General features: G+C 48.2%; 2 protein-coding genes across 3 annotated transcripts; one reads left to right on the forward strand and one right to left on the reverse strand.

The window, feature by feature from the left end:
- The first annotated feature begins 3,299 nt into the window (after positions 1 to 3,299).
- ADO (2-aminoethanethiol dioxygenase) lies at positions 3,300 to 7,597 on the forward strand. The gene has a single exon (XM_037805194.1). The coding sequence runs from the start codon at positions 3,626 to 3,628 to the stop codon at positions 4,436 to 4,438; it is 813 nt and encodes a 270-aa protein (XP_037661122.1). The 5' UTR covers positions 3,300 to 3,625; the 3' UTR covers positions 4,439 to 7,597.
- A 2,543-nt stretch (positions 7,598 to 10,140) lies between these two features.
- Positions 10,141 to 14,460, reverse strand: EGR2 (early growth response 2). 2 transcript variants are annotated; one of them, XM_037804617.1, is made up of 3 exons: positions 14,404 to 14,460; positions 13,995 to 14,103; positions 10,141 to 12,632 (listed from the first exon to the last, which is right to left on the reverse strand). In XM_037804617.1, the coding sequence occupies exons 2-3, from the start codon at positions 14,011 to 14,013 to the stop codon at positions 11,380 to 11,382; spliced, it is 1,272 nt and encodes a 423-aa protein (XP_037660545.1). In that variant the 5' UTR covers positions 14,014 to 14,103; positions 14,404 to 14,460; the 3' UTR covers positions 10,141 to 11,379. The 2 variants fall into 2 exon arrangements, with proteins under 2 accessions (XP_037660545.1, XP_037660544.1); XM_037804616.1 differs by lacking the exon at positions 14,404 to 14,460 and having other exon boundaries at positions 13,995 to 14,281.
- Between the last annotated feature and the right edge of the window lie 2,123 nt (positions 14,461 to 16,583).

The raw sequence follows: 16,583 nt of genomic DNA on the forward strand, positions 1-16,583 counted from the left end.
CTACTTTTAATAATCCAATCCCTTACCATGAACCACAAGACCCAAGTCATCATGTGACCCTTGCCTCCCTCTCCAACTTCATCTCCTCCAGGAACCCTGAAGCTCAACTAACCCCATAGGACCTTGTTTCTTTCCCCCAAATATATCAAGCGCCTTCCCACCTCGTAAAAGTCATGGTATCTAAAATCCAGCTTAACAATTTAGAGTTGTTTCCTGCTCTTAGAGTCCTCTGACCACAAGATTTTTCCAAGGCTGACTCCCTAATATTCAGGAGCAGCTTAAATGTCATCTTCTGGTCACCCTTGACAATCCAGCCACACACACACATATCACACCAGCCCATCACCCTGTTTATTGTCTTCCTAACAGTTATATCTGTCTTAAATTCTGTTGCTCATTTATTTTTACTGTGAGACTACCTCTCCCCCACTTGCAGGTCAGTTCCTTGGGAGTTCAGACCTTGTCTTCCTTGTTTAGTGCTGAATCCCCAGAGCCGAGAACAATTCCTGGCACCCAGTATATACCCACTACTTACAAAATGATAGATTCCATCTATCACACACTTCCCCAGCCTTGTTTCTGTCATGTATTTTCCTAGCACTTGTTCACTACAACTTCTCTTTGTTTCCTTTTCTGCAGTTCTTTTTGTCTTCATTCTGCTCACAGCCACAGGGAATACACAATGAGGAGCATTAAAAAGAAGGATGCTAAAGTTAATAGAAAACCACTCAGCCTGTGCCAGCAGCAGTGGGGCAGAAGGCCAAGTAAAGTGCTTTTTAAGGGCAAAAGCCCTTAGGGGTGATCTTATACCTCAGTGGAGCTCTGAAGGGCAACATCAAAAGGAATCATGGAGGTAGCCTGCTGTGGCCTGAAAAAAAAAAGGACCACATGCCTTGTAGACACTCATTGGTTCAAAAAAAATTTAATGCGCAGAATATTCAGATGCAGTTGGTCTCAAGTAAGATCTGAGTATTTGTTCTTTCAACAAACATCACCAGTTGGTTCTGAAACAGGCAGTCTTTGGACACTGAATTCTTAGGCCAAAGGATGAATAGCAAGGGACTGAGGGATGGTTATTACCAGGGAGACGGTTTGACCTATAAAATAATCTTTTTTTTTAAATCTCTACCCTGAAGCTGATTTTAAAGACAAGCCAAATTCCATTTCAATATTTGCTGAATATTGTTTCAATTCCTTGGTCTTTACTACAGCTTTTCACCATTTTAAAACTATTTTAATAGCAACTACTTATGGGGCAGTGCCTACATTTTAGATACCGTCATCAGTGATTTACATATGTATCAAATTGTCTCGTGTTATAAATGAAAATAATGAGCTGCAGTAAAATAATCACACATAGCTATTAAGAAGTGGCAGATTTGGAAATCAAACAGATCTGTATGTTACTAAAGTCTCCGTTCTACAGAGTCTACCTCTCCCACTAATTACACCTTATTAGAAGTAAAACCAATAAATAAAAATCCAGAGTTGTAAATGAAGTTAGGGAAGGTAGGAATCCCCCCTTTTCCCTTAACTTAAACATTTCTGTTTTATAAAAGATTGCATGGGATTTCTTCACATGGTGAACTTTGACACTTAAAATAATTTAACCATGGCATGGCAACATCAATAAAACAATCAATCTTAAAAGTAGTTTTCTAAAACAAATAATCACCCTTAGGCAGAATAACCTAGCATTAAGAGCTGGCACACCATTTTCAGATCCTGCAGTGGTTCTCAAACTGGACTGATAATCAAGAGTCACTTGGGGACCACCTTAAAAATAAAAATTCCAGGTCTCACTCCAGTTCTTTTGAATCAGAATCTCTGAGGTGTGCCCCAGAAATCTTTATTTTTAGAAAGCTCTCCAGAGGCTTCTGATGAGTAACCAGGGTTGAGAACCACTGTTAACCTAACTCCAGCATTCTAAAATGAATAAACTGAGAACCTAAGAGGGTAGAATCTGCCTAAAGACATACAGCTTGTAAGTGGTACAAAAGGCTGGAAAAACAATACGCTAACTCTCCATTTGGTGCTTTTTACAAGTCTAGCTGGGTTTTTAAAAACTGTACTTTGCTCTGCTGCTTATACCCTTGCCAATTACTACTGTGAGACCTTGTGCAATTTACCCCCTCTGCCAAACCTAGATAGTAATAATACCCACCTCTTAAGATCTGCTGTGCAGATTTAACAGAGCAACATCCTTAAGTAATACACTTAACACAGTATCTGGCATATAGTGAGTGCTCAAAGTTAGGTTACCTTGCCAGCTGAAGACAAGGCATGCCTATTTTAATTGGAGAAAATTTACTTAACCACTCCAAATAAAAAACAAACAAGAGACCCACGTTTAGCTTTGGAGGTTCAAAAGGATTTTAAATTCAGGAGTAAGTTTAAAGTCATAGTATCTAATATCTTGTTTTTCCAGTTATCATCTGCTTATGTGAAAAGTTAGCTCACTTCACAGAGAATAATGCCTCGAAGGTGAAGGTCAAGAGCTTGCCTGAGTCTTGCAGAGGATGCCTCAGAATCATCTACTGAATCAATCTCTGGAGGACGACCAGGACTCTGCATTTTTAAGAAGTCCTCTCCCGGCCAACCAGGTGCTTCTTAGGCAAACCTAAGTTCGATGACCGCTAGCATAGAGAATCCATGGCCCCAGCAAATGGCCTCTCAAGTCCTCCCAATAAGAAACTATCATGCTCATAACTAGCAGAGCAGCGTCATCAGACCCTGATGCAAACAACAGCTGGGCCCGGCTGTGAAGAGTCACCATGGTGATCACCAGAGACTGCCTCGACCCTTCCACCTTCTAAAAAGTTAGAAAATTACAAAAACGTCATCCCGCAGTCCCCATGACAGATGGTGCTGCCTAGGCAGCCACGAGGAGCTAAGGTTTACTCAACAGCCTCCTTCCCAGGGGCGAAGCTACAGAAGATGATCCTGGATGGCCGCCAGGCCCGAGTGGCGCCAGGAGGTTAACGACCCTCTTGCCCTGTTCCTTGTCAGGGCCAAAAGCCTCCACCACTGCACAGTCCAGCTGCAGGAAGTTCGTCAGCCCAGCCTTCTGGGAATGCCGGGAGTTGTAGTTAAGTAGTAGTTATTTCTCTTGCAGTCCACTTAAAAAAAAAAAAAAAAGCAAACACCTTAGAACCCTAAAAAAAAGTCGCCTTATGCCCAACATGTCTAATATTCCTTTCCAGTTCCAGTAGACAAAGGGAATGATCGCTGAGGTCAAACGGAATACTGAACTACAAATACCAGCATGCTCTGCAAGGCGCGCGGCGCGCCCAGCCACCGACGTAGGTGCGGGCCGCATGAATGGAGCGTCGGGCGTAGGGCAAAGCCTGGCCCCGTCCGCGCGGCGGCTACCTGCTCCGGGAGTGTGAGTGCGGGGAGTGGGCCGTGCGCGTGCGCGCTCGGAGGGCGCGTGGTGGGCGCGCTGGGCCGTTGCGGGCGTGTGGCTGCAGGGATTGACAGCAGCGGAGCCGCGCGCCCGAAGGGCCGGTAGTTGTGGGGCCTCCCCCCTGGCCCCGGGCAGCCGGCAGCCGTGGCGGCCACCGGGGACCGCAAGGGGCGGAGGAAAGGAGGGACCCGGCCCCGGCACGCGGAGGAACAGTCAAGCATGCCCCGAGACAACATGGCCTCCCTGATCCAACGGATCGCCCGCCAGGCGTGCCTCACCTTCCGGGGCAGCCGGGCAGGCCGCGGCGCTTCCGACCGCGGCGCGGCGCCAGGCACCGAGGCCCCGATGCCGCCGGGCTTCTCGGATAACCTGAGCAAGCTGAAGGGCCTGCTGACCCAGGTCCGCGCCGAGGACCTGAACATCGCCCCGCGCAAGGCCACGCTGCAGCCGCTGCCGCCCAGTTCGCCGCCGGTCACCTACATGCACATCTACGAGACCGACGGCTTCAGCCTCGGTGTGTTCCTGCTCAAGAGCGGTACGTCCATCCCGCTGCACGACCACCCGGGCATGCACGGCATGCTCAAGGTGCTCTACGGCACCGTGCGCATCAGCTGCATGGACAAGCTGGAGGCGGGCGGTGGGCAACGGCCGCGGGCCCCGCCACCGGAGAAGCAGTTCGAGCCGCCGCTGCAGGCCCGGGAGCGGGATGCCTTGCGGCCGGGCGTGTTGCGCTCGCGGGCGGAGTACACTGAGGCCAGCGGCCCCTGCGTCCTCACGCCGCACCGGGACAACCTGCACCAGATAGATGCCGTGGACGGGCCCGCCGCCTTCCTGGACATCCTGGCCCCACCCTACGACCCCGACGACGGCCGGGACTGCCACTATTACCGGGTGCTGGAGCCGGTCAGGTCCAAGGAGGCCTCCAGCTCGGCCTGTGACCTGCCCCGAGAGGTGTGGCTCCTGGAGACCCCGCAGGCCGATGACTTCTGGTGCGAGGGGGAGCCCTATCCAGGTCCCAAGGTCTTCCCGTGAAACCGCCGGCGCCCGGGAGCGGTGGGCAGAAGACGTGCCCCTCCCCGATCTGGGCCCGGCTACCCTCGACCCACTAAAAGGGCTCTATCCCTACTCTCCCGGCCTTCGACGTTGGATCTACTGGAATGAGCAGTAGCTGCTTCTTCGGGAGCCGTGGAAAGCGCAGGCGACTGGACTGCTGCCACCGAGCACGGTTGTGGGGGCGGTGTACCCCCAGAAGCTAGGTTGTATTCTGGCTCTGCCACTGCCACCACGGTTTTGATTTGGGGGGTGGGGTGGGAGACTGTCTGAAGTGCTTCCATCCTAAAGCCATAATGAAAATATTCTCCCCCATTCCCTATCTTATCCAAATATACTAAAGAGTTCTTTTTTTTTTTTTCTTAGGTTATTTGTGTTTGTTTTTTCACATACGACCTTACTCCCTTTTACTCCTCATTGTTACAGTTTTAACTTATTGACTGTGCATGACCCGGTAGTTTGAATTGTTTTTAATTCAAGTCATTGGTAAAAACTAGGTTTAATGAGATGGACCTACTATTTAAAGTGCGTTGACCTGCCTATTTAATTTCGTTGTAAAAAAATAATCCTTTTTCAGAGCTGGGGGTCGTCTCCCAACCATAACTATGCATGTAGAGGACAAGATGTATTTTCTTTCTTCCCCTTGCCTAGTAGCTACATCTGGTTCACTAGGGCATAACCTACTAAGAAATTCAGCATCTGCATATCTCAGTCACAAACCGTTTAGAGCTTACTTCCTCATGAGCCTCCAGATCTGAGTTGAGCAGATTTCTTGTAACAGATTCACCTTTAATGCAAAAACTATATTATCTCAAATGGCTTTTTTCCCCGTTTTAATGTATATAAGACTCAGAAAAACTGAATGTTATGCTTCCAAGTAACTTAATGTAAAACACTCCTAGCCACCTGTTGAATTTCATACCCCTGTTTACTTCCAGTATTTTCCTGCAAAGTTAGAGAAAAACACGTTGATGAATATTTCACATTTCCTCAGGATAGGTGGTACTAGCTATGTTGTTGCTGGCAGTGTTATCTCAGAACCTGTCAAATAGGAGACAGTGAGTGCTTGCTTCATCTAATGTAGCTTTCTGTAGGAAAAGAGAGAAGGGACAGATGATCAAGGCCAGAGAGTTGAGAATTAACTATTATTGTTATTAGCCACCTCCCACTCCCAGCCCCTTGAAATTAACAGCTGTGCCATCAGCGACTAGTTTTATTTTTGCCTTTTTTAATAGGTTGAGCAACTTTACCTTGTTTACAAATGTATTGACACCATTTGCTTCAGGCCATGTTTCTTTTTACTATTTATAGGATTTCCTTTTCATAAAACTTTTAATAAAAACAAGCTGAAGAAATAAATGCATTAAAATTTTCCCAGCTGTCATCTAAGCCCTCTTGATTGACTTGCCCATGTGGCAATAGAGTTTGAATATCTGTAATAAAGGGAGATTTGCTATTGGTGGAAAGTGACTCTGTAGGAAAATGTATGTGCCTTTGCCTTTTTTGGTACCCTGGGTACAGAGGCCCAGGGTGAAGAAATATTTGTTCCCAATTTTTAAATAGAATGGATAAGCAAGTTCTTATTGAAAGATTTTTTTAATAAAAAAAGCAGCTTATTCAATATGGCATGCCACTCTGTTGTAAAACCTGACACAGTCATAATAATGTGCCTACTGGCAAGCAGTTTCCTCCAGGAATCCTAAAATTGTTTTATTGTAGCTTCACATTCTGGTGTGGTTTATTATGCCTGGGGGGCAGTTTGAAGCAGTCTTCATGCCCTTGGTTTGAAAATAAGTTCTAGATATGCAAATGATGATTTTCTTAGAAAAGTGTTCACAAAATAAAATGTGAGTTTTTTTATAGCACAGTAATGAACCTGTATGATTATCACCTACCTTTTTTGAATTATATTGTAGCAAAAAGGTGATTAACTTACCAAGTTTGTTGGTAGTTGGACTACATTAAACTAGCCTACAAAAACTCATTTTGGAAATAGGATAATAGTAAAGGAAGAACTGTTTTTACAAACTTTATTATGAAAAAGGCTTTGCAGTCCTCAATTACAAGCAGTTTGGAGGGGAAAAACAAAGGTGCTTTTCAAAAGAATAACTGAAATTGTTGCAGGCCAAAACAGCAATGCGATATCAGTAAGAACAGTGAAATTTTGGGTTCACCAATAAATTGAGTAAATTAATGGTGAAGACAAAATTTAACTTGTTTTAGTGAGCCACAAAATAAATAAATATTCTCATTACAGAAACAAAATGTGGTGCAGAAAAATCTTGCATCTCTATGCATAAACTGTTAGTCATGACTGACTTCATATGCTGCTGTTGTTTCCATGTATTCCTGCATTATAGACTATCTTTTGGTAACAACTGTGGGATAAAAGTTATCTTCCCCTAGGAAAGACTAATGAGCACAATGCTATTAACCATTTAACTTTTCTGTTAAAGAACGAATGCAATAACTGCCTCTCATGGGTGAGAAATTGTCTGTCTAAATACTTAGCTTTTTAGTTCTCACATTATGTCAATGACCAGTTTTATTAAAGGAGGACTATATTGTTGTGTACCTGCCTACTACTTTAGAACTGATTTTTACTAAGATTGATTTTACACCAGCAGCTGTTCATTAATGAAAATGGTGGGCTACTTTTTAAAGTAATATGTGTTTTATCATCAGGAATGGGTTCTTTGACCTTTTAACATTAATAGCCCTTAACTTCTCCCAGAATCCACTTCTTTTGTTCCTCCTTCTAAGTGCCTCAATCTCGGCATCTTGGGAGGACTTTGTCATCACCTGTCTATTCCAGTTGATTCTGAATCTTGTGCTCTGCCCAATGAAAAAGCAATATATCCTTAATTTAGGACTCTGCCCAATGCTGTTCACCTGTAATCTGAGGGCAGTGTCACTCCACTCTTAACTGTGCTGGTCTGAATTCAGAACTAGGTTACGTACAGTAGCGACCACTGATCACTTCCAGCCACTGATCACTTCCAGTGTAATGAGGCATCTACTGAGAAAAAAGGAAACCAATTGTTATTCCCTACGTGGATAATCTTCACACCCAGGAATATTTGCATTTCCTGGATTAAAATCATTCAGTATATTTATGGAAAATAAAGATGTTTGAAATTATTTAGAGGTAAATCTTATTTGTATACTAGAAAATGGAGAAGGAAATTCGTATTATGTCTGCATTTTGATTGACTGTTACAGTTCATGTGGTCTATACTGTAAGATTATGTTGTTACAGAAACTGTTTACCTTCTGCACATTTCTAAAGTCCAAATAATAATATAAACTTAAAAGTAGTAATTTATTTACTTGGGTATAAGCTTTGAAACAGACTGAAAATACACTTGAAACTATTTTATGGCTAATCATATTATTTTGCTCCCTTTATATTTTATGTAAGGACAATAAGCTACTGCAAGAAAAAAATACTTCCATCCTAGAAGAAAAAACTTAAGACTTCTTTTCTTTCCTTTTTTTCTAGAATTTGTTAAGTTGTAATTTTAACTGTCAGCATTTCAGACACTTCTTGATGTGGACCATTCTTTACCATAAAAAAATTGTGTTGGGCTGTTAAAACTCACTGCAGCCATTTTTAATATCTACAAAACTATTTGCCTCGATTTTGTTAGTGGTTAGGACATTGAAATTTAAAAACCTGGTTTCTGAGCACTTGAAAACTTTATTTAGGTCGAATAGACCTGTTTTTAATGTGCACTGGGCCATCTAAAAGCAGGAGTTTTTAAGGAATTACTCTCTAGACATTATTTTTAAATAAAAATTCCCAGTAGCAGCTGAAACATTAATGTTAGTAAAGCATACTAAGAGATTTGAAGGAGCAGACTTATCTTTCCATGCTTTATTTCTTGAGCAAAGTGAAAAATCAGATGCCTGTGTAAAGAGCCCTGAATGTTTCAAGCACACAGCAAAATCTGATGAAAGATAGTGATTAATGTTGCAATCAAGCAATAAAAGCCACAAAGTAGACACTGAGAAAACACTGAGGTGTGGTGTTCCTTATGGTATGTTATTGCCGTTGCACCAAGCCAGCATCCAGGTGAAAGTGATTATGTAGCCCAGTTTAGCTATCATTAAAATTTATCTCATTCTTTTAAAAATGACATTTTAGTCTACTGCTTTGTAAATACTTGTTAAATTATCTTGATTGGAAATACTTTGATATGAAAATTTGGCAAGGCAATTACAGCTTATAAAACTTGGGTGTACTATATTTCAATATAATGAAATCTTGGGGAAGTATTCATGAAAAACACAATTATCAAAATGTGGCATTGTTTTACACATTTATAAACATGGGTCCAGCAAGGATGATAATATACTGATAAGCTGGAAATGTGAATAATGGAAAAACAATAGTCACTTGAAAAATGTGACACTGAAGTTTTGCAACCTCTAGTTAGTAGTTAGAAAAACATTATGCATCTTTCAAATACAGAGGGAAGAAACAGAGAAGAAAAGGGTAAATTAACCTCCACAAATTCGATCTCAAATTTTAGTGCTGGTCAGGGCAAAGGTGGTTTCCAGAAGTAAATATCACAGTCTGCTGTTCTGAAATACAGGCATCACTTACCAGTCAAGGCTAAGAGACTCTTAACAGAGGCAAAGGGTAAACAAATGAAGGGCTTTTCAGATGATGTAGCTCAATGGTGGGTGATCTGACACGTTAAACCTGTCTGAGGATCCAGGGGCAACGGATGAAGTGAGACTTAGACATAGATTTTAGGATAAAGATAACCTCACCATGACACACTTTGTTCTCTCTGTATGATTGATAGAGGGATAAACAAGTAATTTCTCATACAGATTTATATCCTAAAATCACTTCAAAAGGCTTGCAGTAAAATGAATCCTATAATACATTCTTTTGCAAACCACTATCCAGACTGTATTTACCTATTCAGATCATTGAGCCTAAGACTAGTGTACACTGATAGTACCGACAGTATCTAACGAGCTAGTTACCTTGATAGTCTCTGGCCCCATCAAACTTAGGACAGATAATGATCCTTCAGAATCAGGGTAATCAACTGGGGAGTGAAGCCTGGAGAGAAATGAGTCCTGGGGTAATTCCTTTGGCAACACATTAATGCTGTCATCAGCAGTGTCTGCGAGCATTTTTGATCTGAAGAGGCGATAGCACTTTTCAAAAAGTTTTCTGTGGTCATGAGACTAATCCTGGAAACCTGAAAGTCATTTCCAGCTTGACCACGCCACCACACTTTCCACAAAGCCACATCTCGTCTGAGTTCCAGGCCCTGGTCAGGGTTCTGAAAGCAGTCACAAATGTGTAGTCTCCGAGTGGGCACTTGTTTGTAAGTATTTATTTTCCGGAGCCCACTCAGGAACGGAGAGGCTATAGGCTGTTTTAGAGGACGGAACAATGAGTCAAAACAACGCCTCCCCATTTTTACACTAATGCATGGGGGAAATCCCCAGAACACTAGTGCTCGATTATGAATGGAGATTGCTTTGGGGTTAGAAGGCTGGTGTTGACAAACCAGCAAAGAAAATTTGGAGGTCTTGGCTTGGTCAAAGCAATTCAGCCAACTGGTAGTTAATGCTGTTTTTAAATAGTACCACAGCCTTTAGAAGACTGTTGACGTCTCACTCAGTAAGTCTTTCATAAATGATTACAGCAGCAAAAATATTGTTGAAAAGTATTTATTTACACTATAGTTACAAACTATCCATTATCTGAAATTCAGTTAGTGGTTTTGCATTAGAATAGATCATTTATATTTTCACAACTATTAAGAGCTAATAACCAAATAAGTCAGCTCCATTAACTATTTACATTCTTATCTGAAATTTGGCTACAAAGGTAACACTCTTAAGTCACAAAACAGAGCATACAAAAATATACTTTCTAAAAAAAATTCCAAATATTAATAGGCAGAAATATACAGCCATCCTAAACCCAGGGAATGATTTTTTTTTTCCCATAGTAAGGCAACCCATTTCCATGCAGACACTGTACCACTGTCTACATCACACAAGGCACCAAGGACACTTCCAACACAATTGCATGCATCCTACTTTCAGAGAATATATGTACATCCCCTTTTAAATAAGTTAATCTCTGATTAATTTTAAGAGATCATAAATGCTTTACTTTTTTTTTCCCAAAGGTTCAGAACTTGGAGAACAGTGCACATCAAAAATACACAAAATCTGAGTGAATATACACTGAAAAAATAGTCTTTATGTTTCTCAAACAACTCAAAAAGGAGCAGATATTGCCATGTCCCTCCCATCACATTGCACTTCTGTTCTCTGAGTTTATAATACATATTGCTTAAAGGGTTGAGACGACTATGATAGACTTTGACTCACTGTTCTAGGACTGCTGAACGCAGCAGAAAGGCCATGCTTCACTCACTGTACAGCGTCCCCCACATCAGTCCCAAGCCATAAAGTGCACATCAGTTTTGCTTCTTTTTGCTCTCCCTACTGGAAGGGATCAGCATCTCCCAACCTACTGTAGAAAAAGTCGCAAATCAACTCTGACATTCAGAGTCAAAAACCTGTAATGGGTCACAATAAAGGGGAGGAGGGGAGCAAAACCTAGTCGGACAACCCTTTTAAGCAGGGTCAGACCTCAGCCCTCTAGGCCAGGGGCCCCCTTTCCAAGATTCCAACCCCTTTCCAAGATTCCCCATTACCTTGGGGTGATAGTCAACTCATCTATGAGAAACCAAAGTGGGCCAAGTTTTAGGGAGGACTTGCATCTAAGCGGCAAGGGGAGGCAGTGCTGGACTCCACCAAGGCCTTTGCCCAGGGTAGGGAGGGAGGGGCAGTGGAGGGTGCTAGTGTTGTGGTGCAGTTCAAGTGGACGAAGGGCCTCCAGGGCCTTCAGGAACTGGTGTGTCAGCCTGAGTCTCATCTCAAGGTGTCCGGGTCCGAGAGGAACAAGGGGCCAGCAGCCCCCCACCAATAGAGCCGCTGTTGCTGCTGCACAGGGCCCCCACAGCCTGTGTGCCTCCTGTGCAAGCAGCCGTGGAAGCGGCTGGCACCGACGAAGAGGGGGCACTGCTTTTCCTCTCCTTCTGCCTCAGGTGGATCTTGGTGTGGCGCTTCCTCTCATCACTCCGGGCAAACTTGCGGCCACAGTAGTCACAAGCGAAGGGCTTCTCGCCGGTGTGCGTGCGGATATGGGTGGTGAGGTGGTCACTGCGGCTGAAGTTGCGCATGCAAATCCGACACTGGAAGGGCTTGTGCCCCGTGTGGATTCGGATGTGCCGTGTCAGCTCATCAGAGCGGGAGAAGCGCCGGTCACAGCCTTCTGCAGGGCATGGGTAGGGCCTCTCATGCACTGGGGTCTTGCTAGGCCTGTTTGGGTACTTGCGAGGCCTCAGGATAGGCCGCAGTGGCAGGTGGTGGGGATTATAGGTGGCAGCAGCCACTGCTGCTGAGCTGCTGCCAGGCAGCCGGGGTCCCTCACTGCCTCCACTGCCCCCTGGCCCTGTAGGCCCAGCACTGGGGCCTCCCAGTGTGAAATTGCGGATGGTGGAAAGAGGAGTGAGTGGAGGGGGGACTCGAAGGGAGTCCAGGGGGCAGGGAAAGGGCTTGCGGTCTGGGCCAGCTGCACCATGTAGGTCTCTCTGGCACTGAGGTGGGAAAAATCCAGGGTAGTCTGGGATCATGGGAAAGAGGCCTGGGTCCGTAGCTGGCTTGGGGGATGGATAGGAAGGAGGTGGTGGGTAGGCCAGAGAGGAGGAGGTGGAGGTGGTGGCTGCTGACAGAAATGCCGAGGGATCCTGGTAGAGGTCTCCTGCACAGCCAGAATAAGGAGGTGGTGGCGGTGGTGGAGAGTAGAGGTGGTCCAGATCAGGCTGGGTCTGGGACATGGTGCACACACCCAGGGGTCCTGTGGCCAATGGGTTGGGAGAGGCAGAGGTGACGCTGGATGAGGCTGTGGTCGAGGCTGGGGAGGTGACCCCTTGCAGGATGCCGGCACTCACTATATTGATGATGCCTTCTGGGTAGCAGCTGGCACCAGGGTACTGAGGATCAATGGAGAACTTGCCCATGTAAGTAAAGGTCTGGTTTCTGGGTGCAGAGATGGGAGCAAAGCTGCTGGGATATGGGAGATCCAAGGACCTCTTTTCTCCAGTCATGTCAATGTTGATCATGCCATCTGGAGAGGGAAAAGGCAGAATGGAGGTGGAGCAATGAGAATGCTGACCAAGAATTCCCTTCTCACCCCTTTTCTGAAGGGTTCCTTCCCAACACCCAGGATCCCAGCACAGAGACACAGCAGATGGCAACAGGTGGGGCAACTGAAGTCTAGAGACAGTAAGAAAAGGTTAGCTCTAGATCCCACTGTGGCAGCCAGTAACAGCTTGGAACTCAAGAATTACCTACAGAAAAGCAAAATGAGTTCCCCAAAACACACACACACACACAGCCATCTGTGGCTCTAGTTCCCAATAAAAACACCCAATAATGGCAACGATGATACTAAAAACTATTTATCTGCCTGGAACTTCTCTCCCTCTCCTCTGCCTGGGAGTGAGGACTCCAAGAACCGGCTGATTCCAACCAGTATCACGAAAATGCCAGCCTTAGAGGGGAAGCCCGTGATTTCTCGGTTGCTCCTCATCCCTGGCGGCTCCTCTCCCTCCCGCTCCCGCTGCACATCAACTGAAGGCTGTTGGAGGGAGCAGTGGGCTGCGAGGGACGCAGTCCATAGGTTTTCCTTCTCTCCCAACCTTCTCAGTCTTGCGCGCCACCCGCGCGTCCCCGCCCCAGCCCGAAGCTAGTGGCGGAGCTACGAGAAAGGCGCGGGGGCCGGGGGCGACGACTTTCCCCAGCATTGCTAAGGAAACCGGCAGCGCCGGTGCCCCCGCGAGTCTTCCTCGGCAGCCCGGGGACTGCTTCCCGCCGTCACCCGCCCTCCTCCACCATCTCCTCGCCTTGGCCGGTAGGAGCCCCGGTTTCGCTAAGCCCTACAACTTCGCCGCCGGCGCGCAGGTTGGGGCGCGTCGCCAGACCGCCAGGGAAGCGCACTCGGAGATTTCCCCCGGGTCTACTCTGCCCAGGCGGGAGCGGCGGGCGCTTTCCCCTGCCGCTTCTCCGCGGCTCCATCTCCAGTCGCGCACCTTTCTCCGGGAAATCGGGACTTTCCTGTCACTTTGCCCCTACCCCAGGAGAGGAAAAGCCGGGTTCCGCCAGTGGAGGGGCCGGCGCACGCAAGCCCCCAAACTGAACGGGGAGCCTCTGCCACCCGTATCCCAGCGCCGGTTGCTGGGCGCGCCAGGGCGCACGCCTGGCCCGCTCGCAGGTGACCTGGCGCTTCTATTGTCGCGCCCAGCTCCAGAGCTCAGCTCCCTGCTCCCGCGGGCTGCTCCTGCACCCCTTCGGGGTCTTCTTAGCCAGTTCAGTCAACTAAGTCCACCTCGCGCCCCAATCCTCTCTTCCGAGTCCCGCACATCCACCGCACCTCACCCACCACCTTTGGCCGCGTAGGTCACCGGCCGTCTAGGGAGTACGCGCTTACCTCCTGCCACTCCGTTCATCTGGTCAAAGGGGCCTCCCAGATCAGCATTGGGAAAGATGGTCACCGACGTGGCGGCGAGGTCCTCCACAGGGTAGATATTCTCAGACAGCTGGTGTACAAAACCACTGAGAGTTACTGGGATTTTGTCTACGGCCTTGGCGGTCATCATTTGCTCTTCGCACAACCTGGAGACCCAACTCCCTCGCTACCTGGAGTATCAGAGAAGCCGTTTTGGAGAGGGGTTGGACTGAGCCTGGGTTGGTATCTCCTTTGGCCCTCCACACTTAAAAGCTACCACCCAAAAAAAAAAAAAAAAAAAAGTAAAAAGAAATCCAATAGAAATAAAACTAGCAAACAAGTTGGTTTTTGTTTTTTTAAGAAAGAAGAAAAAAGGCTATTTGCCACTGACTCTCTCTCCTCTGTGTTCCGGCTGTTGGGAAGCCAGGAGTTGCCCGTGTAGTGTTATTATAACAGTGTATCCCCTCGCCGAGCTATTAATCAATTGCTGCTCCCTCAGTTAGACGGAAAGTGTTGCTCTAAGTATTTATGGGAAGGTCTTGAATGCCCGTGACGTCGCTGCCCATATATGGACTGAGGAACAGGGCTGGGCCAGGCGGCTTTTGCCGTCACATGGCCGATTTGCATACGGAATCCGCCGCGCGGGCTCCGCCGGACTCGCGACTCCGGGCTCGCAGCCCGTGAGGACTCGCGGGGTCTCCGGGCGCGCCGCTACAGCCGCAGCCTGGGCCCGGGGCGCAGGTCTCGGAGTGGAGGAGGCGCGCTGAGGGCCACACTCCAGCCGCTGCGGGAGAGCGAGCGGGCCGGGGCGATGGCTCGGCCTCCCCAGGCGGGGAGGAATTCCGGTTCTCCGGGACTTTCCAAAAAAGGCGAAGATCCGGTGCTGACGGCTCCGCCTCCCCAGCCCTTGTTTGGGAGCCATTCCGGAAAATTAAACTTCGGAAAGAAACCGAGCGGAGCCGAGACACTACAGTCAAACCCCTACTCACTTTCTTGGCAGCTCAAAACCGCAAGCAAAAGGAGGCAGCGAAAAAAAAAAAAAAAAAGCTGCATGCATTCACGGAAGCTGACTGCTTTTTTCTGAATTACTTGGTGGAAAGAAGTGGCTGGTGATAAGAGTGAATGCGGTATTGCTTTTTTGGAAAGTCTGTTCTATTTATACAGGAGCGAAAACGGAACAGGTTCAGGGTTGTTTGTTTGTTTAAGTATTTTGGGCGCCTTGGGACTGGGGGGTAGACCCTAAGAGGAGCAGAATAACTGCGGGGAGCTTCGAGAGAAATCCTCGGCCGAAGACAGCCCCCTCCTCTGCTCGCGCGCTCCCCGCCTCCCGAAGCTGCTGAGCGCAGCGGGCACCCTTCCCGGCGCGTCTGGGCGGTCGGCTGCGTGGGGCGTCCAGATGGAGGCTTGGACACTCACTCTGCCCCGCCATGCACGCACGCTCACACTCGCTCCACTTCCGCTCCGCACACTCCCGCCCCCCGCTGTGTCTTCGCACACCCACTCGCACACCTTACGCTACACACTGACACAGCGGGCCGGCTCGCCCGCCTCGCCCAGCAGAGTGCTCGGTGACAGACTTCGCGCCGGGGCTCGCCCGACGCCCTGCGAAGATACTGGTTGTCACCTTCACTGCCCGGCGGCCCGCTACGGCACCCCCTCCCCCTGAGAGTCCACGCCCTGGGGATGCACCCTGCCCGCACCCGAGCCCTACTGCAGAACACACACGCTTGGAAGGGAATTCTCCCTCCCCCTGGCCAGGAACCACTTCGGTGAGCCCAGCGCGGTCCTGAGTGACAGCACACAGTATCTCTAACGCCAGTTTCGAGCCGCTACCACCCATACGCCTTTCATTTTGCGGGTAAAGAAACTAACGCTAGTGGAAACCTTTGTTTAGTACCCAAAGCAAATTTTTTAAACTTTCCCGAGGTCCACATACGAATGAGTTCTGGCTCGCTACACACATGACTCCTACCTCCTGGCGCCATTGCGCGCCCGGGAGCGCTGGAGCCTGGCCGGGACCCCCCGGGAGGCGGGACTGGGATTCCACGGTCGCGCGCAGCCGCCTCCCTGGCCCGTGGTCTTTCGTGTAGGCTGAGAACTACCCCGCAACCCTTTCCCGCCCCAAAGACGCGGAGGCCGGGGATAGAGCGCGGGACCCATCACGCGAGCCCTGCTCGGCCCTTTCCCGCCCCCGGCCGGAGCGGCCCCAGCCTCGTGGAGGCCCGGACCGGCGGGAGCCGCGGCGCCACGCCGTGGAGGGAGAGCGGCGCTGCAGGCGGCTCTCCGGCCGCTCACCTGCTGAAGCCGCAGCGCGCCAGCTCCGGCCGGGCCCCGCGCGCAGCGTCCACGGCCCGGGAGCGGCCGGGCGCGGCCTCCGCTCCCCCACTGACCGCCGCGTCTCCCGGGTACCCGCCGCCAAATGTGGTCTCCTACGGTCGGCCATCTCCCTCACTTCAAATGACCAGACCATATTTGCGAAAGTTTCTTGCTCAAGCTGTGCGCTCTTTTCCAATAAGGAACAAAAATAAAAGGGAAAAGGAAGGAAAACGCAGCAAGCTTAGCACCTTTGTA

The sequence above is a fragment of the Choloepus didactylus genome, chromosome 15 (assembly GCF_015220235.1).
Source record: "Choloepus didactylus isolate mChoDid1 chromosome 15, mChoDid1.pri, whole genome shotgun sequence".
NCBI lineage: Eukaryota > Metazoa > Chordata > Mammalia > Pilosa > Megalonychidae > Choloepus > Choloepus didactylus.